This window comes from Bos indicus, chromosome 8 (genome assembly GCF_029378745.1).
Source record: "Bos indicus isolate NIAB-ARS_2022 breed Sahiwal x Tharparkar chromosome 8, NIAB-ARS_B.indTharparkar_mat_pri_1.0, whole genome shotgun sequence".
NCBI classification, from domain to species: domain Eukaryota; kingdom Metazoa; phylum Chordata; class Mammalia; order Artiodactyla; family Bovidae; genus Bos; species Bos indicus.
The window spans coordinates 90,203,869-90,228,282 of NC_091767.1; the positions used below are offsets into that span (position 1 = coordinate 90,203,869).

The window sequence follows — 24,414 nt, forward strand, 5'->3', positions numbered from 1 at the left end:
AAAATGTCTTCCTTCCACTCCAGACTACCAGTTGCTCTTCTCAGAGGCAACATCTGTTAATTCTTACATTTCCTTTTAAAAATATTCTGTTTTACTAATACATAAGTGTTTTAATTTCTTTTAAGTACTAAGTCACTTATGCATGCATGCTAAGTCACTTCAGTCTTTTCTGACTCTGCAGTCCTATGGACTGTATCCCACCAGGCTCCTCTGTCTATGGGATTCTCCAGGCAAGAATACTGGAGTGGGTTGCCATGCCCTCCTCCAGGGGATCTTCCCGACCCAGGGCTCAAACCCACATCTCTTATGTCTCCTGCATTGGCAGGTGGGTTCTTTATCGCTAGAGCCACATGGGATATATGTAATCCATATAAACTAAAGTATCTTAGAGATGGTTACTTTTTAGTTTATATGGATTACAAAGAAAGCTTTATATATTTTAAAGAAGTTATCCTAGTATTATTTTCATTTTATGTTTTTTATATAAAGTTTTACATTTTCATTTTATATTTATCTTTGTCTTCATGATTCTGCTTTTTATTCTCAGAGTCTTTCCTTGCAACTCTACGGTTATAAAGCCTTTTGACCTTTTTAACTTACTTGAACAGCTAGAGAATCTTCTCATGATCTATCTGAATCCCTGTATTCTTACCTTGTGGCAAAGCAAGAAAGGAAAAGAAAAGTTAGGGGTTTAGATCACTAGACATTTACCCAGAGCTTACTTAGTGGCAGGTGCTGGGGATATAAAGATGTTTAAAGACAAATTACTTACCTTGCAGGAGCAAACTGCCTAAGGGCTTACAGCGTGACTTGATCCTGCTGCTGAGCGAAACTTTGACTCCTCTTCTTTATATGCTTTTACGTCTCTTCAACTTAGACTTCCGTTCTTGCTGGTTTAAGAACAATGACCTCATGTGCCCATTAAACACTTTTCTGTGGATGCTTTAGCAGTATCTTTCAATTCATTTAAAAACCTTGCTTATGATTCATCATGCTTTCAGTGTCAAGCTTTTGGAGGGGCATAATTGAAACACATTTTAACAGATAATAATAGGATTTTAAATTCTAAAATTGTTTTGTTTAGCCTGTTAATAGGAGCTATTACATCTTGCCACATACATAAACAAAATTGCTTTTATTAATTTTGAACAAAGAAAAATGATCAGTATTGCATCTTTTCATTGCAACCTGAATAATATATAAAGAGAAATGCCTGTGGCTTTTCCTGTTTTCTTTCTTCCCCTTTGTTCTTCTGACTGGAGTTCTCAGGCTGATACCTTTTTTTCCCTGAGTTTCATAGTATTTGCTCTAGCTAAGTACTCTGTCCTCTTATTAGACTTTTGTATTAGTCAGGATTCTCCTGAGAAACAGAGCCAACAAGGTATATAGAGAGAGAAGAGAGAAAGAAATTACAAGGAATGGGCTCACTCAGTTATGGACATGAAGTCCCATGATCTGCAGCCTGCAGGCCGGGGGCCCATAAAGGCTGGTAATGTGGTTCCAGTGTGGGTCTGAAGGCCAGAGGATCAGAGGAACTGATATGTAACTCTCAGTCTGAGTCCATAGGCCTGAGAACCAGGAGAAAAACAAGGTCCCAGCTCAACCAAGGTCAGGAGCTTATTCTCCCTTCATTTGCCTTTTTCTATTCAGGCCCTCAGTGGGTTGGATGATCCCACCCATATTGGAGGGGGTATTTATTCAGTTCACCAGTTTACATGCCAGTGTCATTGAGAAATACCCTTGACAGATACATCCAGAAATGTTTAATCTAGGCACCCTGGAGCCCAGTCAAGTTGATACTTAAAATTAACCATCACAACCTTGTTGATATTATTGTATTCAGCACAGTTCCTGACACACAGTAGGTACATAATAAATGCTTGAATGGACGTGGCTGCAGAGTTGTACACTGCTGCATCTTTGTAAACTGCTTCAAATCACTCTTCCAGGTAAAGAGTAGGTATAGGGGAGAGTTCTTTCCCCCAGCAAGAGTGACAGTAAAGAGGAGGCAAACCTTAAGATAGAGTCATGCCTGAGTCAGAAGTTGCGTGTTGTTAAAATTGCCCAAATCATATAATTTTTGTATAGCATAAGAAGAAGCTCCTAAAAGCAACTCCTGGAAACTGACCGAGGAACTGCAGGTCTGCTTTTCCCATCATGCTCACTCCTTGGTATGTGCTTGTTAGGTTGCATTTCAAGGACATTGCCTATCTGTTTTAAGCTCCTTGCTCACTACCACCAAGTGAGATCCTGCTGAAAAACTGGAGCATGTAGTGGTTAGTGTTAGAAATTGGCTATGACCCTAGACAATTACTTAGAACTCAGAAATGATAATATCTATAGCAGAACCAGTGAATGTTTGTTGAAAATTTACTATGGCCAGATATAAATGCTAAAGATGGATTTCTCTTATTTAATACTCATAACAGTTTTGTTAGGTAGATACTATTATAATTACCATTGTACAGATAGGGGAAAAAAAATGGCATTGGTGCTAACCCGTAGTCACATGAATATTTGACCCAAGATTTGAACTCAGCATTTGACTTCAGAACTCTGGCTCTAAGCACTAAGTAGAGTACTGGAGTGGGTTGCCATTTCCTTCTCCACATGTGCTTTGCAGGACTGTTACATTTAAGTTAGTTTAGGACATTAAAGTTGCAGCCAATATTTACTAGATAGAAACTCTGCATTAAATGTTAGCTATTACCGTATAGATTCGCAGCCCTATCAGACTTAATAACCCTTTTTTATAACCAATAATTTGTATTCCATTTCTTTTCTAAAGTGAAATTTGTAGATAATGTAGCTTACATAAACATGTAATTAAAGAAATCAATATAATGTATAATTGAAATGTAAAGGAGAAATAAAAGTAATTTATAATAAAATAAGTATTTCAAAATGTAAATGCTGGGACATGATTATACTAGAAGACAATGTAGGGGTCCATTGCTTATATCTACTTAAATGAATATTTGGATTTTTAAAAAGATCATCATCAGCACTTGCATACCAGTAGTACTTGAAAACGAAAAGTAGAAGTATGGTGAATGCTAGAATAAAAACTATTAGGAGAAGCTGCTGCTGCTGCTAAGTCGCTTCAGTCGTGTCCGACTCTGTGCGACCCCAGAGACGGCAGCTCACCAGGCTCCCCCGTCCCTGGGATTCTCCAGGCAAGAACCCTGGAGAAGCTAGAGCAGTCTTATTTGTTTATGATCTTACCGTAGTTCCTGCATGAATGGCTAGAGATGCATTCAGAAATTGTATGGTGTACAAAAAAAAAAAGAAATTGTATGGTATATATAAAAAAAGAAGTTGTATGGTATATAAACAAAAAGAAATTGTATGATATGTATGTTGTATGGAACTGCCCTTTCCTTTGTGGTACTTTGAGCACTCTTAGAATCCATCTGCTAAATGACAGTAATGTCCTCTTGTCATCAGTTCAGTTCAGTCCACTAATTTGTGTCCAATTCTTTGCGACCCCATGGACTGCAGCACGCCAGGCCTCCCTGTCCATTGCCAACTCCCGGAGCTTACCCAAAAACTTATGTTCACTGAGTCGGTGATACCATCCAACCATCTCATTCTTTGTCATCCCCTTCTCCTCTGCCTTCAATCTTCCCCAGCATCAGTGTCTTTTCAAATTAGTCAGTTCTTCTTATCAGGTGGCCAAAGTATGAGTTTTAGCTTCAGCATCAGTCCTTCCAATGAATATTCAGGACTGATTTCCTTTAGGATGGACTGATTGGATCTCCTTGCAGTCCAAAGGACTCTCAAAAGTCTTCTCCAACACCACAGTTCAAAAGCATCAATTCTTCGGCGCTCAGCTTTCTTTACAGTCCAACTCTCACGTCCATACATGACCACTGGAAAAACCATAGCCTTGACTAGACGGACCTTTGTCGGCAAAGTAATGTCTCTGCTTTTTAATATGCTGTCTTGGTTGGTCATAACTTTTCTTCTAAGGAGAAAGTGTCTTTTAATTTCATGGCTGTAATCACCATCTAAAGTGATTTTGGAGCCCCCAAAATAAAGTCTCTCATTGTTTCCATTATTTCCCCATCTATTTGCCATAAACCAATGGGACTAGATGCCATGATCTTAGTTTTCTGAATGTTGAGTTTTAAGCCAACTTTTTCACTCTCCTCTTTCACTTTCATTTGTCATGGTGACAACCAAAAATGCCTCCATGGGGCACCCAGACCTAAGGGGCATGAGCACCTTTGTGAGCACTGTATTAGAAAGTTGTTAAGCATTGCTGAGTGAAGAGTTAGTTGGCTTGAAAAATCCATAGACTTGTATTTGACATCTTGGAGCTTATGGTCTTTTTTTGTTGTGTTGTTGCTAATTATACATTGTATAATTACAGAGTAACATTGACTCCTGCAGACATCATATAGTTTTATTGTGTACATGTTAGGGGAAGAGAATAAAGGAATGTGATCCTTAGAAGAACTGGAGGAATATAGGAAGGCATCCTAAAGTAAAATTTGAGTTTTAACTAAAGTTGATGTAGGAGTCTGGTGATAGTGTATAGCAAGTCAACTTGGTTATAAAATATTTTATTAAAAATTGTTTTTACCAGTGCTACCTGAGGTAGCATGCCAAAGTTATGGTTCATAAAGTAAGTTGACCACTTGTTAAAAAGTAAATGAATGATGAAAGTAAGCCTTGCTCATTGCAGAAAAATTGAGAAAAACAGAAAATCCTAAATATGGAAATAAAAAAATATGGTGACAAGTAATGTGAAAAATTTATTGATATTTTCTTCCAGGATTTACTCTGAATATTTATTTTTCTAAATAACTCAGATATATATATATAATTTATCTTCTTTCTACATTTTTATTTTATATTATCATATTATTTAAGAAATTTTCATTCAGTTTTATGGACTAGATAATGCATTTAAAAATGGCACAAAATTCTCAGAAGTTATATACATGGTATTATTACCTGCTTTTCACCTAACATCATCTTTTTATGTCACACAGTATTCTTATAAAGTTCAATAACTCTTTGAACATATATAGCGTGCTTTAAAATAAACATTACCTTATTGGATACTTAGATTTTTTCTTGTATGTTTTTGATATGAATACATTTCTATTTGAAATGACTGTAATAAATTTTCATCTATCGTAGTTTCCTTCAGATAGATCCTTAAATGTGTAATTCTAGATCAAAAGCCTCATTGCTTTTTTAGAACTCTTAAAATGTGTTATTAAATTGTATTCTTTAAAGATTGAGCCAGTTTAAATTACAGCAGGGCTATTGGTATGCAACTAAATTGAATTTTTTGTTTGTCTAGTAGCCAGTTTTATAAGGTTAAAGTAGCATCTTATTTTCATGTACAACTCTGATTATTAGTAAAGGTCAGCATTTTTAATATATTAATTGACCATTTGTTATCTTTCTGTAAATTTGTCTTTTGTCCATTTTGTATTAATTGGTACTGTCTCTGTTTTAGTGATGATAACTTGTATCATGTTATACTATTTTCTCCCAGATTTTAAAACTTTAGTCATGTATATTTTTGAAATATAGAAGTTTTAAAGTCTTTTAAACATCTCAATTCAGTGTCATTTCTCAAACCTGTATCATCTTTTTTCTTTTCATCTACTAATTCTTCAAGGTCCAGTTCATGTTTCACTTTCTCTGAGGAGGCTTTCTTAAATACCTTATATCTTACAGTAATAGGTGTTAGATATAATACTTATTATCTGTACTTTTGATTTAGTACATGATCATATATATACCCACACATATATATTTCATATTTATATGGCTCTCTAATAAGATTGTAAAGTCTCAGAGAACAGAGCTCATGTGTCTTCTATAGCATTTACCTTGAAACCTTTTATACTAGAGGTGCTGAATAAGTGAATTTTGATAGTTTATATCATTAGTGCTTATTCCAAACATTGGAAAGAATCTCCTCTTATATTATCTCCTTGGATCGCTAGCAAATGATGTAGACAGGATAGAGATTTTCATTCTCATTTTTATGGATAGTTGATAGTTAAAATATTTTCATTATAAATGTGAAAAAAAAGTATGAGAAAGTAGCACAGCTCTTCTTTTTAAAAACCAAATAAAAGAGCAAACTTCTGTCGTAGAAGTGTGTTACAGTCCTATGGCATTGCATTTGTGAATATGAAATGAACTATTAACATTCACATGTCGCTCTGAGAATTTATTTTTGTTTCTTTTGCAGTGCCATACGAATTACATTCCTGTCTGTGGATCAAATGGGGACACGTACCAAAATGAATGCTTTCTCAGAAGGGCTGCTTGTAAGCACCAGAAAGAGATAACAGTAGTAGCGAGAGGACCGTGCTACTCTGGTATGTGTGATGCTCTCCTAAAGAAACGTTAGAAGTGGTTCTGCTGTACTAAGGTGAAGTTTCCAGTCAGAGGTTCATTCCCAACGCTGCTGTGCGGATTGGGATGATTATGTGGGAAAGTGGGCGGGGGCTCTTTTTGCCCCCATCTCATGTTGCTTTTTAACCCCAGGTGGTCTCTCTTATTACCTCTTCTGTGGCACTTCTTAGGACGTTTTTAATGTTTAATACTATTTTTGGTGGGGACTTTGCATATCAATTTTGCCTTATGGTTTGAACATTAGGCAGAATAAGATTTGGGAGGGTAAATGCTATGAGATCCGTTTTGTTAATTTTTATTTTGGTGCGAGGTGGAGTGGGGAATATTGTAGAAACTCATTAGTGGCATCCCAGAAAGTGTTTGTCCAAGCTCTTCTCTTTGTATCTTTTCTGTTTGCCAGCCTTTGTTACCAACTTCCTCCCAGTTTTTGTATATACTTCTCTTTTCCTTCCTGAATTATTTGTTGTTGTTGTTACTAAGTTGTGTCTGACTCTTTTGTGATGCCAAGAACTGCTGCATGCCAGGCTTCCCTGTGCTTCACTATCTCCTGGAGTTTGCTCAAATTCATGTCCATTGAGTCAGTAATGCTATGTAAGCATCTCATCCTCTGTCATCCCTTTCTCCTGCTTTCAATCTTTCCAGCATCAGGGTCTTTTCTAAAGAGTTAGCTCTTCGCATCAGGTGGCCAAAGTATTGGAGCTTCAGCTTCAGCATCAGTCCTTCCTATAAATATTCAGGGTTGATTTTGTTTAGGATTGACTGGTTATATCTCCTTTCTGTCAAGGGATTCTCAAGAGTCTTCTATAGCATCACAATTCAAAAGTATCAATTCTTCAATGCTCAGCCTTCTTTATGTCTTCCTAAATTGGTAGTGGTTAATTTTGGAAGGCATTACTATAAGAAACCAACAGTAATGCCTTGGTTTCTTACTTGTGTTTGTATTTGGGAGCAGGGATGCTGGTGAGATACTATAATAGAATTATTGTCTGAAGGTTAGCAGTAAATGGGGAGGCTGTTCTTTATATGATTACTCCATTTCCTTTCTTTTCCTGTATACTACAGTGCCTGTGTTCAGAGTTTTTATTGGGGCTCCATTACATAGGCATGACTAATTGCTTGTCCGTGTGGTTGATCTCAAATTTGGTCTACTAACACCACATGATTCAAAGCCTCCACTCTGAACTATGTGATTGGTCTTTCTGGTGTGAGCTAGCCCCTACCCTAAGAATATTGAGTGTGGCCAGCCCCACCCTCAGATCTGATGTGGTCAGCTTCCTTCCTAAACATCAGTTGCCTTCTAGAAGCTGTGGGCCAAGGCCAGATCTCTCTTTGGGAAAGGCCAAATTCTTTTCCATACACTAAATAAATAGGTTCTCTTAGGCCAGTAGACTGTGATTTGTATGGTTCTCACATACTTTCTAGGTACATTATATTTCACAGACTTGATTTAGAAACTAAAAAGGAATATGGAGTTCTTTATAATCCCAAATTAATTATGCATCATTTATGAGGAGTTAAGATGCCAACTGCTTTGATAAACAGTGAATGTTAAACATGGGGAGGCAGAGTGTTAGGCTGGAAAGAGCACTGCACTAGGCTTAGAAAGTCTAACTTAAATTAACTCCAGCTCTGATTTGCTGAATGACCTTGCACAAGTCACTTAGCTGCTCTGAGCCCCAGTTACATACCTACATGGTTAGATGGTTATCGTCTCCTGTGGTTAAGTGAGGGTCGAATGAGCTAAGCTATAAGGTGCTACTTTGATCTTGTTATCTGCTAGGTGGGCTCTGTGTTCTGTCATTTAGTCTGGTGTAGGTCCTGTTTGCTGTGCTAGAAATAACATTCTCCTTTGCTTATTTGAGAACTCCTTTTTTTAATGCTTTAATATTGAGCTTAAGTCTTTTCTCCTCTCTGTAATCTTTCTTCTTTGGCATCTCCTGGCAGAGTTTGTTCATGCTTTGTGCATATGTCTGTGTATATATCATACTTCATTTCATTTATCCAACACAGATGAATGTGTTTATCCTTTAGCCAGATCCTGTTTCTGAACAGGAAAGTACTATGTCTTGCCTAGAGAGGATGTCTTAATTCCAGGGTTGGAGTTGGGGAAAGCGTGTGTCTAGTGAAAATCTAATCTACAGAAAGAGCTCAACCTCATTATCAAAGTAGTCACAATATATTTATTTCAAAATTTTAAATGACCCTTATGGGAGGTGGTGAGATATAATATTTATTAAAATTGGACATTGGTTGAAAAAAAGGTTGGTAGTGAGTATCTCCTGGACTGGGTCTGTCTTATTTATCAGTTTGTACCTATTCCTTTTACTATGTTGTCTAACACATAATATGTACCTAGTCAATGTATATGGAATAGAAGGGAAAAAGAGAGTTTTCCTAAGAAAAATTTGGTAATAAAAATAAGTCAAGTTCCCTTCTTGTCTTTTTTTCTGCTCTTTCATCCTTTTCCTCTACTTGGAAAAGATATTTTTCATGGTTGATCGGTCAGTGAATACTCTATAAGACTTTGTATAAAATCGCATGAAGTGTTGAAGTTCAGTTCAATTCAGTCGCTCAGTTGTGTCCGACTCTTTGCAACCCCATGAACTGCAGCACCTCAGGCCTCCCTGTCCATCACCAACTCCTGGAGTTTACCCAAACTTATGTCCATTGAGTCAGTGATGCCATCCAGCTATCTCATCCTTTGTCATCCCCTTCTCCTCCTGCCCCCAATCCCTCCCAGCATCAGAGTCTTTTCAAATGAGTCAGCTCTTTGCATCAGGTGGCCAAAGTATTGGAGTTTCAGCTTCAACATCAGTCCTTCCAATGAACACTCAGGACTGATCTCCCTTAGGATGGACTTTTTGGATCTCCTTGCAGTCCAAGGGACTCTCAAGAGTCTTCTTCAATCTCACAGTTCAAAAGCATCAATTCTTCGGAGCTCAGCCTTCTTTATAGTCCAACTCTCACATCCATACATGACCACTGGGAAAACCATAGCCTTGACTAGACGGACCTTTGTTGGCAAAGTAACGTCTCTGCTTTTTAATATGCTATCTAGGTTGGTCATAACTTTCCTTCCAAGGAGTAAGCGTCTTTTAATTTCATGGCTGCAGTCACCATCTGCAGTGATTTTTGAGCCCCCAAAATAAAGTCAGCCACTGTTTCCCCATTTATTTGCCATGAAGTAATGAGACCAGATGCCATGATCTTAGTTTTCTGAACGTTGAGCTTTAAGCCAACTTTTTCACTCTACTCTTTCACTTTCATCAAGAGGCTCTTTAGTTCCTCTTTCTGCCATAAGGGTGGTGTCATCTGCATATCTGAGGTTTTACTGATATTTCTGTCGGCAATCTTGATTCCAGCTTGTGCTTCTTCCAGCCCAGCGTTTCTCATGATGTACTCTGCATATAACTTAAATAAGTAGGGTGACAATATACAGCCTTGATGTACTCCTTTTCCTATTTGGAACCAGTCTGTTTTTTTATGTCCAGTTCTAAGTGTTGCTTCCTGACCTGCATACACATTTCTCAAGAGGCAGATCAGGTGGTCTGGTATTCCCATCTCTTTCAGAATTTTCCACAGTTTATTGTGATCCACACAGTCAAAGGCTTGGCATAGTTAATAAAGCAGAAATAGTGTTGAAGTGGCTGATACCTAAAATGTGTATTTTTTCCAATCCCTCTTGTTTCTACCATGATTGGGACTTTGATTATTGTCTTAGGGAAATTGAGGGTGAGGGGGGAAGGGAGCGATATTGTGAAGGATGTCCCCTATTCTTGAGAGCTATCTGACAGACTGGAATGCATTTTCTGGTAAATTCTCCCTAGAAAGTGCTGGATAGAGTGTCAAGTTCATCACTTGCCATCTTGGCTCCAGGCTGATGATGCTACAGTCTTGCCCTCTTTAATATGTTTTGTGCCATATGTTGGTTCTTTCAGGATTATAAAATACATATTTTAAATTAATTACCTTTTACACTGGTTTCTTGCTGGTAACTTTGAGGGAGGCTCTTTAATTTGATTAGTAACAAGTTTTTCAGACACCTTGGTGAGATTCCTTCTGTAAGGTTTCCTGGAGGAAGTTAATTTCATCAGTATTAAGAAAGCCTCAACCCTGAGGTTCTTTCCTTCTAAACCTTAGGTTTATTCATATCTTTTGGCCTTTATCCACATATTTAATTAAGAAGATTTTTGGAGCAAGACCCAAAGCTTTTCCTCCCTTTTTATTAAAAGCAGTTTATTTATTATTCCTTTAAAGCTTTAGCAAAGTTAAACATTTTTTCTCCCTTAAAGTGAGTTCATTAAAATTATTTTTATTTAGCCATTTACTTTATAATATTTATTGATTTTTCACTTTGTACAAAGCACCTGTGTATTTTCTGAATGAGCTACAAAGATTATGAGGTATATAGATTATGTATCCAAGGAATTTATATTTGGAGAAAGGTACAAAATAAGTATATAAGAATAAATTGTTGGATGTCGAAAAAAATGAGAAAAGGGACTATCTGAGAATGGATATCACAGTTTGATTTTTGATAAGAAATTTTACTATTTGGTAAGATGAGATTCTGGGAAAAGTGTTGATAGCCATTCTTTATTTTTCTTCTCAGATAATGGCTCTGGATCTGGAGAAGGAGGTAAGTTTCAAATACCCTTAAAAGGCATTTTCTTCTTTTGCATTTTAAAAATGGCTTTACTGAGATAAAATTCACATCCCATACAATTTGCCCATCGAAAGTGTATAATTCAGTGGCTGTTAGTGTATTAACAGAGTTGTGCATTAATCACCACAGCCAACTTTAGAACATTTTCATTGCCCCAGAAAGAAACCCTGTACCCCTCAGCCATCATCCCAACCCCTCAGTTTCCCTTAGCCCTATGCATTCCTTTTTTTTCCTGCATTTATTTTTCATTTTAGATTTGTTGTCAGACTAAGGGGAAACATTGCTCCAGTTAAATTGAAGTTATACCAAAGGGTCCTCTCTGTAGGATCAGACCCCAGGTGATTTTAGCTCGAATCAGAGTGTTTGTGACTCTTTCGTCGTTTGCTTACACATTTTTTGCTCATAGGGAATTTTCAAGGCACAAAACTTAAAAAACTAATATTTGGTAATAGCATATAACAGAGTTTACTCTGAATTATTAGAATTGATTAGAACAGATACTGTACTTGATCTCAGCCATAAAGCCGAGAAATGATGAATTATTAGAATTGAGAATGACTAAACTATCTCATAATCTAATGAGACTGTAATTCTTAATGAGTATCCACTGAATGCAAAATAATGTTTCAGGTGCTCTGTGGATGCACTAAAAGAAAAAACATCTATGGTAAAATTCACATGTATGCGCATGAAAACCGCAGTTATGATCCTTCCAGCACTATCTGAAACCTTACTCCATCCCCCTACATTTCATAGAACCCTAAAATTGTAGAGTTGGAAGGGACTTTAAAGGTCACCTAGAGAGTAGAAGAACTGTCCTGAGGAAGAAGTTCAGGGATGATGGTTTTAGCTTTAAAAAAGAAAAGATTAAAAGCTGTCTAAAAATAGAATTTGAGTGGACATGTTCAAGCAGAGACTTCGTGATCACGTGTGAAGGATGAGATCATAAATTCTAGATCTTAGAACTGGAAAGGACTTTAAAGGACCATGTAGTCTAGCCCCTGTGGTCAGATATTCAGTTAGGAAATTGTCATTGTTACTATATGAAAGAAATGGAAGTTGGTCTACATATTTGCTTTTATGGTACAAATATTGGATGTCTTTCCCTGAGAATGTTGGTTGTTGGTAATTTTTTTTTTTTTAGGGAGTTTGAGTTAGAAAGGCCAAGTGGTTTGCTCAGATTAATACACAAATTCTAGTGAGCTCATGGTGGCTGTGTGAGTTTTAGATCTCATGGTATTTCTGAGGCTTAGAAGTACTTAAGATTATGCTCCCTGGAACTGTTTGGGAGTATGCATGAGAATTTGGGTAAAGTGTAGGTAGGATCCAAAATGCCAAGTTTAGAGATAGTACCAAACAGGCACTTAGGTCTGTGTGCTTGCCTTATAACACCTTCTCTGCTGATAGGCACCCCCGCAGTAAGGTATGCTTTCCCAAACCAGACTGGGACATCCTCTAAGTAAACCATAATCCCTAAATTGGCTTCAGAACTCATCTTCCTGCCCAGTTTGAGATTCTCTTAATAGGATCCACTGTAGCTGAGACCCACAGAAACGAGGTTCCCTAACTGCGAAATATGAGCTGATTTGGGGGCTGGTGGTATGCACTGATCTTGTGCTGGATCATAGGAGACCCATACACTTCAGCATTCTTGGTATTATTGGCAGGGCTAGGTGGCAAAGTAGAAAAGGGTAAGTACTTTGTAAATAGACTCCTTTTCTTTTTAAAATTGGGAGACAGTTTTTAAGGCAGGTGTGAAACTGCTGTGAAGACAAGGCAGTGGTTAGACTCGGCTGTGTTGAGTAACTTGTTTGTTGAATCACTTACTGCTAATAGGATTGCACAGGCTGTTTCAGTAGGGTAATCGCTGGACTGAATATATTGCTCATGTTTATTTCCCCTCTCTTATTTCATGTTATGGTAATTCTTTTTAAGAATTAATGAGACCTAGCTTATTGTTCCATGGTACTTAGGCTAAGGGATTATTTTTCTGGCCCCAATACTTGTTTTTTTTCCACAGTATATGTTAATACTCTGTATTGACAGCATTTTTGGACTCAAGCATCAACAGCTTTTTGGAACTGATTGTTTTCAAGAGCCTTGCATACATTTTCCCCAGAAATAAGGATAATGGCTGCTGAAAACATGAAGCAGGTTTGGAAAGGATCCCAGCTTTTGGTTGAAAATTTAATTTTTCTTTTTAAGCAGAAGAAGAAGGGTCAGGGGCAGAAGTTCACAGAAAACACTCCAAGTGTGGACCCTGCAAGTATAAAGCTGAATGTGATGAAGATGCAGAAAATGTTGGGTGAGTTGATTGAGGGAAAGGGATAAACTTATTTGGAGGTCAGTTGTCAGCATTATTATGTTATAGAAAGCTTATCTTTTAACCTGCTTTGGTGTATATTGTGTGTGCCTTCTTTATTTTTTGTTTACTGTTAATCTATTGACTTTTAAGTTGATATGATACTATAGCTATCTAAGTCAGTTTAAGTGTTTTAGAGTGGAAATCCATTTGTAACTTTTTTTTTTTTTCATTTTACCACTCCCTTTCTTCACTGATAGTTTTATACTGTTATAAAACTGATATATTTTATACCAAGTGCTAATTTTATTCATCGGAATTACTCTTATTTGAATTACCTTACTTTTATATCTTCAGCTAGAGTCATGATAAACAGTTTTTCTTGCATTTTTATACACAAACTTTTAATGCATTAAGAAAAATCCAAAACTTTCAAAATTTTAAAGATAATAAGTAAATATAATAAGTAAAAATTATTTCTGGAAATCTCAGCTGGATAGACTGACATTCTGTTTTGTTTTCTCACTCACGTTCTGCTTTCACCAAGGTAGGCTTTGTAGCTGACCTGTGTTGTCCATCCAGTTTCCCGTGCACTCCCCATGAAAAGGGTGCAGAGTAGTAGCAATATAGACCTCACCAACACAGCCAGCTTTGTTCCTTTCATCAGGCTCCTGTTTGTTTATCCCCAGGCTCAACCTTCCTTCATTTCCCTGTAGTGCTTGCTTTCTGCATAGTTGATTCTAAAAACTTTAATACTGTCTTTAGGGCCTTATGTAGCACAAATGGATCCTCTTCACCTGCTCAATTTCCCCTTAGTGTGTATTTTGAAACACTTATAGAAATTTGCACTTTCTTTCTTACTCATATGTATTTTCACTGTGCATTTCTATGTTTTATTCAGTCCATAAATGCATATTTGAGCCTTTTACTGATCAATGGTAATATGGTTTAGTTAGCATTTATGCCTGGAGTGACTTTTACAAATCAGGGTCACTGTGTTTTCAGTATTTTGATACATAATCAGCTATTTGTCTGGCACTTGGTAAAATTAAATGTCTGATAATTTACTTGATATATATTTCAAAGTAGGTAAGAACTGGCAAAAGACAAATTCAATAAAAAGTCGAACACTGCAGCAAACCCTGTGTTTGCTCTGTTTCTGCATACGAGTCGCTTGTTGACATGTCCATCTGTTTCAGTCAGAGTGGATTGATTTGTGAGATGATGTTTCCCAAAGTAGATTTTGGCCTGTAGAACATGAGAGAAATGATAGCAATGTGGACTTACAGAGAGGACAGGTAATAGATACTGTGTTCTTTTTCTCTTTTTGTACTGAAGATACGGTATGATGCAACACCTGTGTGTATATGTGTGCATATGTGTGTATTTTTGCAGATATTTAGTTCTTTTCTCTGCTTTTCCTCAGAACTGTTCTAAAATCGTGTTCAGAGTCAGAATAGCTGTCAGTGATTGATCGACGTGGTCTGTTGAGCTTTTGTTTCTCTGTTGACAGTGCCTCTCTTCAGTCTTCTTTTACACATTTCTCTGCTATCATTTTTCATCTCTTAATTGAAAGAGAGAGAGATCTTTTGCTTGGAAGTAGAACAGATTCTGTGTAATCTCAGAGGTAGCCTTAAGTATGACATCTGTATAAAATACACATCATTCTTATATATACCTCCTCTTGATATGATATGTAGTCTGTCCTCAGTCAGAGCATGTCTGTTGTATAGAAGCGCACTAAATTCATTATGTGTGTGTCTATTTGAGAACTTGTAACTGCTGTCCTTGCAGGTACACGCTCTAAGCAAAAGAAAGTGAGTAGAGACAAGGGAAGGGCTTACCAATAAAAGGAGCAGGCAGGCTGAGGAGCCTCCTCAGGAGCCCATGGATAGATTGGGACAGGCAGCCAAGACCAGGCCAGGAAATTGATGCAATAATAGAAGAACATTAAGAACATTAACATTAACATTTGTGCCTTTACCTAGAAAGCAAGTGCATATATACATAGTAATAACAGATATTAAGTAAAACAAAATCCTATCATACTTAACCTTTACTAAAAATACTGTACTCTAATATTTCCTATAGTGATTATGACTTAGAGTTGAAAAAATATTGCTCTATAATGTAACTATAATAGATACTTTATTTCATGCTACATTTTTAGGTATGGGTATTCATTTAAAAAATATTTTGAGGGCTTCCCTGGTGACTCAGTGGTAAGGAGTCTGCCTGCCAATGCAGAAGACATGGGTTTGATCCCTGATCTGGGAGGATCCCACGTGCTTGGGAGAAACCAAACTCGTTCACCCCAACTATTGGGCCTGTAGAGCCAAAACTGCTGAGCCTACGTGCCACAATTCCTGAAGCCCTCGAGCCCATGCTCTGCAACCAGAGAAGCCACTGCAGTGAGAAGCCTGCACACCACAGCTGGAGAGCTGCCCCTGCTCTCCGCAGTTGGAGAAAAGCCCATGCAGCAGTGAAGACCCAGCACAGCCAAAAATAAAAAATAGATTAAAAATTATTTTTAAAATAAATAAAAGTATTTTTTAATCTTCTGTCATTGTGAAATATCTTTCCTGTCAAATGAAATGCTGTATATCAATATAATCTATCTGGTTTCCAGAGGGCAGCTAATCTTTTTTTTTTTTTCTCTTTTGTACTTGGCTAATTTATTCTTGTTTTTAAAATTTCTTTTTTATTGAAGTATGGTTGATTTACAGTGTTGTGTTAGTTTCAGGTGTATAGCAAAGTGATTCAGTTATACATAATATATATTCTTTTTCAGATACTAAAACCTTTCTCTTGCTTTAAAAGCTCTTTTTTCCTTTGCTAATAGGGAAAGAAACTTGACCATTTGTGGGAGGGGATAAATGGTTAAGTTAAGTTAATGTTAAGTTAATTTTCTGCTGTTAAGAGAGGTGCTAGTGTTTTATTTAGCCATTTAAATGGAAATTGATTTAAACAGATTGTCTTCTTAAACAGACTATACAGAACATATTCTAACTATTCTTAAAGTCATATATTGTATAGTGCGTTACAGTTTTCAAACATTGTTACCTAAACTATTTTTTTCAGCTCTTTATGGCAGTATGTCTGGTTGGTAGGGCGAGGATTTATTACTCTGATTTTACAGGTGGAGGTGAGCGCAGAAGAGGCTGAGTGGCTTGTGATTAAGAACAGAACCAGAACACAGTCTCATGACAAGGGATTTATCTATCGTGTTGTGTATGCACATGTGTAACACCATGGTGTTCTCAGAGGCCCCTGATGTGCTTAATGCCAGTAGTTCCACCCCTACTTAAGGGTCCGTTCTGCCTTGTTTTTGGGGTTCTACATCTGTTTATAAAAATGACTTTTCTTCTCCCATATCAGGTTGTTCCCTTGCTTCTGGGTGCTGTCAGTATGCCTAGTCAGTGATTCTGATTGTGGGTGACTCCAACTTATTAGTTGCTTCTCTGCTTCCCCAAAATAGGAAATCATGTGCTTATAGGAACGGTATCTAATAAAATCAGAGTAAATAGGTTCTTAGTGAGGTGCATGAACTTCTTATATTGTATGACTGTTTTCTCTCTTATCTGCTCAGTGGCTATTTTAATTATAATTGAAATTAGCTTTGCTTGTGAGAGGCTTTTTTCTTCTTTCTTCCTGAAGCACAGTGTGACTCTCTAATGGCATTGGGGACTTTTGCATGGGTTTGTGAATCACTGCAGATGGTGATTGCAGCCATGAAATTAAAAGACGCTTACTCCTTGGAAGGAAAGTTATGACCAAACTAGATAGCATATTGAACAGCAGAGACATTACTTTGCCAACAAAGGTCCGTCTAGTCAAGGCCAAGGTTTTTCCAGTGGTCATGTATGGATGTGAGAGTTGGACTATAAAGAAGGCTGAGCTCCGAAGAATTGATGCTTTTGAACTGTGGTGTTGGAGAAGACTCTTGAGAGTCCCTTGGACTACAGGGAGATCCAACCAGTCCATTCTGAAGGAGATCAGTCCTGGGTGTTCATTGGAAGGACTGATGCTAAAGCTGAAACTCCAATACTTTGGCCATCTCATGCGAAGAGTTGACTCATTGGAAAAGACTCTGATGCTGGGAGGGATTGGGGGCAGGAGGAGAAGGGGACGACAGAGGATGAGATGGCTGGATGGCATCACCGACTCAATGGACGTGAGTTTGGGTGAACTCCGGGAGTTGGTGATGGACAGGGAGGCCTGGCGTGCTGCAGTTCATGGGGTCGCAAAGAGTCGGACACGACTGAGCGACTGAACTGAACTGTGATGTCTGTCTGCATTGATGTTTGCCCTTTGAATTTATACCTAGAGCTAGATAGTTGAGGTTCCAAGAAATTTGATGCCCACATGGAGAGGTTTCAGTATTTCATTGTGACTGTTTTGAAATATAGTGGCTAGATTTTCTTAGTCTTAAAACTTGGGAACAGTATCTGCTTTACAGAAAATTAGATTTCTCCATACTCTTACCAACTGTATCCCTCTTCATCTAAACAGTATCTCTTAGAAAAAAAACAACCCAGTATCTCTCATCTGTCCAAGGCTGATGTTATTGCTCTAAGATAGTTCTCAACTATTTGTCTGTACAGTGGGACCAAATAGTCATAGAACTCCTTCAGCCAGGTAGACCTTTTATATACCTGACTTAAATGCCTGCCATGAACGATTTGAGGAGTTTGTAGAATCATCTGGCATAATGTCAATACAGGTGAGCTGTAAGAATCCTGCAGTTACTCCTTTGAACTTTGTCTGTCATGTGCTTTATGGAAATTGTCCCTGCTCTTCTGCCTTTTTGATGTCAGTCACTTTGGAGATGGTGTTTTCCTTTTCCCCTGAGGGACATAAGCTCTCAGAGTTGCTCAGAGAAAGAATCTTGTAGGTGTGCAGTGTGACAGACAGTTTATGAAGCATGCATTAGTAATTCACCTGATAGACATCTTTGTCGTTATACCATCATTTTCTGTTTGGAGAGTTGTTGGCCATTGTCACAAGCTGATGAGTCTCTTCCTCAGAATGTGCAATGAAGTCTTTTCCCTCACTGAAACACAAAGAATAATGCTTTATATCTGTGTTCTCCATCAGTCCTCCTTTCTAGAAACTGCACATAGTTTTTTTTTTTCTTTTTTAAAAAAGCAACCAAAGAAGTATTTTCCTACTGTTACCTTCTCCTCACCTCTGATTTCCTCCTAATCAGAGATGACAGTAATTTATTTACTAATGTCATTTATTTATGTATGTATGTCTGCATTCATGCCTTTGAAATTCAGTGTTAGAAATTCAAAAGCTTTACAGGGCTTTACAGGTAGACTTTTAAAGCTATTTAGGTTTAGTAAATTTCTACCATGGTCCCTTACACTAAAATGGAAAAATAATTGTATGTTGTCTGTTTTCCTCTGGTAATGGGAAATAAACACTATTAAACATTATTCTGTACTGAATATAACCCAGATGTTAGCAATGACAGGCTTCTTTATCCAGAAATATCTTCCTGTATTTCTGTACAGCTGCCAGTAATGGTTTCTTTTGAGAGGTTAGATTTTAAAATGTAGAACACAGTATTCTCCGTGGCCTCCTGCAGTTTTCTGAATGCTCTGTTGCTCTTTGATAATTTGCCTCTGTTATTCTCTCTGCCTAAAGTCCCACCCCTGTATGTCTATTTGTTTAATTCCTGCTCTTCCTTTCAGCTTGGATATAAGCATGACTTTAGCACCTCTTCCTAGCAGCATGCCTTGCTCTTTCTGCAGTCCCTATGAGAGAGATGACTAACGCTTGTGTTCAAACAACCTCCACATAGCACTTAAATTGATGGGACTGCTAACAGATTGTGGATTCCCTGAGGACAGGGACTTTGTCTTGCTGGTTTCTACAATGGATGAACTTGCCATGAGGTTGGGTATCTTAGGTTCCCTCCGAGGTCTTATGAACTGGCAGTTCACACAGGGCTTTCTTATTCACTTGGAGCTGCACAAGGGGTCATAGTGATGGTTTAACATGTGTGAGAAGGATTAGTAATATTGTGAGGAACTTGGAGCAGGTGAATTTGTTGCAGGCTTTGTTAGGTGTTTGTGAAATCTACATAACTTCACGTAATTTAGTTTAAAATGCCAGTGATCATAAAAATTAACCATATCTCAAAGGAATGACACTTTCTATGTACAGTAAGTAGAAAGAAAGAGACAGGATAGATATTTTTCAATAATACCTTTCAGATGTACATAGAATTTGATGATTTCAAAGGGCTTTTTACAAAAGCTTATTTGATTCTGTCACCAGTGTTTGAGGTATTATCCCTATTATTAAGGACTCAGAGTTGTGATTTGCCAAAATCCTCAAGCTAAATCAGAGAAGTAATTGAATGTATTCATTTATTTATGTATGTATGCCTGCATTCATGCCTTTGAAATTCAGTGTTAGAAATTCAAAAGCTTTATAAGGCTTTACAGATACAGGTCTGTTTTCCACCCCAGTCCTCAGCTACCCAATTGTCTTCACTAGAGGCAGTCACTGTGATCAGTTTCTTAATCTCCCAGAGGTATTTTCCCCACGTACAAAAAGTATGCACACATATTCTTTCTTTCCTTTTTATAAAGTAATGGCAGCCCACTACACGTATTGCTCTTCAGTTCAGCCGCTCAGTCATGTCTGACTCTTTGCCACCCCGTGGACTGCAGCATGCCAGGCCTCCCTGGAGTTGGTCTATCACCAACTCCCAGATTTTACCCAAACTCATGTCCATTGAGTTGGTGATGGCATCCAACCATCTCATCCTCTATCATCCCCTTCTCCTGTCCTCAATCTTTCCCAGCATCACGGTCTTTTCATATGAGTCAGTTCTTCGCATAAGGTGGCCAAAGTATTGGAGTTTCAGCTTTAGCGTCTGTCCTTCCAATGAATATCCAGGACTGATTTCCTTTAGGATGGACTGGTTGGCTCTCCTTGCAGTCCAAGGGACTCTTAAGAGTCTTCTCCAACACCACAGTTCAAAAACATCAGTTCTTGGTGCTCAGCTTTCTTTACAGTCCAACTCTCACATCCATAAATGACTACTGGAAAAACCAAAGGTTTGACTAGACAGACCATTGTTGGCAAAGTAATGTCTCTGCTTTTGAATATGCTGTCTAGGTTGGTCATAATTTTTCTTCCAAGGAGCAAGCATGTTTTAACTTCGTGGCTGCAGTCACCATCTGCAGTGATTTTGGAGGCCCCCAAAGTAAAGTCAGCCACTGTTTCCACTGTTTCTCCATCCATTTGCCATGAAGTGATGGGACCAGATGGCATGATCTTAGTTTTCTGAATGTTGAGCTTTAAGTCAACTTTTTCACTCTCCTCTTTCACTTTCATCAAGAGGCTCTTTAGTTCTTCTTCCCTTTCTGCCATAAGGGTGGTTATGATATTTGAGGTTATTGATATTTCTCCCAGCAATCTTGATTCCAGCTTGTGCTTCTTCCAGCCCAGCGTTTCTCATGATGTACTCTGCATGTAAGTTAAATAAGCAGGGTGACAATATACAACGTTGACGTACTCCTTTTCCTATTTGGAACCAGTCTGTCGTTCCATGTCCAGTTCTAACTGTTGCTTCCTGACCTGCATACAGATTTCTCAAGAGGCAGGTCAGGTGATCTAGTATTCCCATCTCTTTCAGAATTTTCCAGAGTTTGTTGTGGTCCACACAGTCAAAGGTTTTGACATAGTCAATAAAGCAGAAATAGATGTTTTTCTGGAACTCTCTTGTTTTTTTGATGATTCAGCAGATGTTGGCAATTTAATCTCTGGTTCCTCTGCCTTTTCTAAAACTAGCTTGAACTTCTGGAAGTTCATTGTTCATGTACTGTTGAAGCCTGGCTTGGAAAATTTTGAGCGTTATTTTACTGGTGTGTGAGATGAGTGCAATTGTGCAGTAGTTGGAGCATTCTTTGGCATTGTCTTTCTTTGGGATTGGAATGAAAACTGACCTTTTCCAGTCCTGTGGCCACTGCTGAGTTTTCCAAATTTGCTGGCATATGGAGTGCAGCACTTTCACAGCGTCATCTTCCAGGATTTGAAATAGCTCAACTGGAATTCCATCACCTCCACTAGCTTTGTTCGTAGTGATGCTTCCTAAGGCCCACTTGACTTCACATTCCAGGATGTCTGGCTCTAGGTGAGTGATCACACCATCGTGATTATCTGGGTCATGAAGATCTTTTTTGTATAGTTCTTCTGTGCATTCTTGCTACCTCTTCTCAATATCTTCTGCTTCTTTTAGGACAGAACTATCTTCTATTTCTGTCCTTAATTGATCCCATCTTTGCATGAAATGTTACTTTGGTATCTCTAATTTTCTTGAAGATATCTCTAGACTTTCCCATTCTATTTTTTTCCTTTATTTTTTTGCACTAATCACTGAGGAAGGCTTTCTTATCTCTCCTTGCTATTCTTTGAAACTCTGCATTCAGATCTTATATCTTTCCTTTTCTCCTTTGTTTTTCGCTTCTCTTCTTTTCACAGCTATTTGTAAGGCCTCCTCAGAGAGCCATTTTGCTTTTTTGCATTTCTTTTTCTTGAAGATGGTCTTGATCCCTGTCTCCTATACAATGTCATAAACCTCCATCAGTAGTTCATCAGGCACTCTGTCTATCAGATCTAGTCTCTTAAATCTATTTCTCACTTCCACTGTATAGTCATAAGGGATTTGATTTAGGTCATACTTGAATGGTCTAGTGGTTTTCTCCACTTTCTTCAATTTCAGTCTGAATTTGGCAGTAAGGAGTTCATGATCTGAGCCACAGTCAGCTCCCCGTCTTGTTTTTCTGACTGTATAGAGCTTCTCTGTCTTTGGCTGCAAAGAATAGAATCAATCTGATTTTGGTGTCAACTATCAGGTGATGTCCATGTATAGAGTCTTCTCTTGTATCGTTGGAAGAGGGTGTTTGCTATGATCAGTGCATTCTCTTGGCAAAACTCTATTAGCCTTTGCCCTGCTTCATTCTGTACTCTAAGGCCAAATTTGCGTGTTACTCCAGGTGTTTCTTGACTTCTTTTGCATTGTAGTTACCTATAATGAAACGGACATCTTTTTTGGGTGTTAGTTCTAGAAGGGCTTGTAGGTCTTCATAGAACTGTTCAACTTCAGCTTCTTCAGCGTTACTGGTCGGGGCATAGACTTGGATTACCGTGATACTGAATGGTTTGCCTTGGAAACGAACAGAGATCATTTTGTAATTTTTGAGATTGCATCCAAGTACTGCATTTCAGACTCTTTTGTTGAGTATGATGGCTACTCCATTTCTTTTGAGGGATTCCTGCCCACAATAGTAGATATAATGGTCATCCGAGTTAAATTCACCCATTCCAGTCCATTTTAGTTCGCTGATTTTTAGAATGTCAATGTTCATTGTTGCCAACTCCTGGTTGACCATTTCCAATTTGCCTTGATTCATGGACCTCACATTCCAGATTCCTATGCAATATTGCTCTTTACAGCATCCGACCCTGCTTCCATCAACAGTCCCATTCACAACTGGGTGTTGTTTTTGCTTTGTCTCCATCCCTTCATTCTTTCTGGAGTTATTTCTTCACTGATCTCCAGTAGCATACTGGGTACCTACTGACCTGGGGAGTTCATCTTTCAGTGTCCTATCTTTTTGCCTTTTCATACTGTTCATGGGGCTCTCAAGGCAAGAATATTGAAATGGTTTGCCATTCCCTTTTCCAGTGGACCACATTCTGTCATTCAATAAACAGATATTTCTATTCTTACACAAAATCATCCAGAGAACAGAAAGAACATTCTCTAATTCATTTTATAAGGCCATATAACTGCAAAAAATAAAAGATTAAAACTCGCCGAATAAAAATGAATAAAAGAAAATCTCACTGTACAGCAGACAGAATCCCAATAATAAACAGGCACAAAAAGGTATTATAGTCATAAAACAAAAACAGAATGCTATAAATTTTTTTTAAAAGGAGCACCATAAAAAGTATATAAGAAATGACAAACTCAAAAAAGGACTGGAAAATAAAAGTTCAAGAAATCTCTCAGAAAGGACAGCAAAAAATAAAAAAATTTTAACAGACACTAAGAGGGACAAGAAAATTAAAGGACTAGTCCAGAATGCCCAACATCCAAATGACAGAACTACCAAAATTAGAAAAGAGAGGAAAGAAAGTCATCAAGGAACTAATTGAAGAAAATTTCTCAAATCGGAAGTCAGTAAGTTTCTGGGAACTGTGAAATTTCATTATACTGAGGACCAAAAGGAGATTCTACATGCTTCGAGAGAGAAAACAAACAGTGTAGAAAGGACCAGAAATCAGAGTGGCTTCAGACTTCAGCTGGAAGCTAGAAGACAATATAGCAATGCTTTCACAATTCTGAGGGAAAATTATCTCAACACTTGGAAGTATGCACTCACTGAGTTATAAGTCAAATATTAGGTGTAGGATAAATACACCTGAAACATAAGGTCTCAGACTTCGCTGGTGGTACAGTGGATAAGAATCCGCCTGCCAGTGGAGGGGACATGGGTTGATTCCTGGTCCGGGAAGGTTCCACATGCCGCAGAGCAACTAAGCCAGTATACTGTAACTCCTGAGACTGTGCGACTGTGTGCTGTGCACTGTGCGACTGTGCGACAGAGTGTGCGACTGCTGGAGCCTATGCCCCAGGAGCCTGCGCTCCACAACGAGAGAAGCCACCACGGTGAGAAGCCCAGGCACCACAAATAGAGTAGACCACCATCACCACGACTAGAGAGTCCACACACAGCAGCAAAGACCAGTGCAACCAAAAGCGAATAAAATAAATTACCAAAAATAAAAAGTAAGGTCTCACTTTGTACCCTTTCACAAGAAGCTATTGAAAGATATACTGAAATGGGAGAAGGTAAAATAAAAAAAAAACATGCCACGGAGGAGAGAGGTAAAGGAATTTCTGGGATGATGCGTATAGTTTAACAAAAAATATTATTAGGTCTGTTTCTGGCAGAGCTCCTAAACCCTTGTAACTTTGAGAGACAACTGTCTTTTGTGTGCTAATGAGATGACTCAGCTCCTTCCT

The 24,414-nt window shown here is 38.0% G+C and overlaps 1 protein-coding gene and 1 pseudogene across 5 annotated transcripts in view; one reads left to right on the plus strand and one right to left on the minus strand.

The window, feature by feature from the left end:
- The window catches only part of TMEFF1 (transmembrane protein with EGF like and two follistatin like domains 1), a 145,060-nt gene that overhangs the window by 32,370 nt on the left and 88,276 nt on the right, over nt 1-24,414 (plus strand). For 4 of the 5 annotated variants that reach the window (XR_011568169.1, XR_011568168.1, XM_019966646.2 and 1 more), the window contains exons 3-5: nt 6,224-6,353; nt 11,003-11,029; nt 13,262-13,361. Coding sequence is in view for 3 of the 5 variants with exons in the window: in XM_019966646.2 (XP_019822205.2) it covers nt 6,224-6,353; nt 11,003-11,029; nt 13,262-13,361 (257 nt within the window). In the remaining 2 variants the exon portion in view is untranslated. The remainder of the gene's footprint in view (nt 1-6,223; nt 6,354-11,002; nt 11,030-13,261; nt 13,362-24,414) is intronic. The other variant, XM_019966645.2, reaches the window with a different exon arrangement.
- LOC139184728 (U2 spliceosomal RNA) lies at nt 11,487-11,592 on the minus strand (annotated as a pseudogene).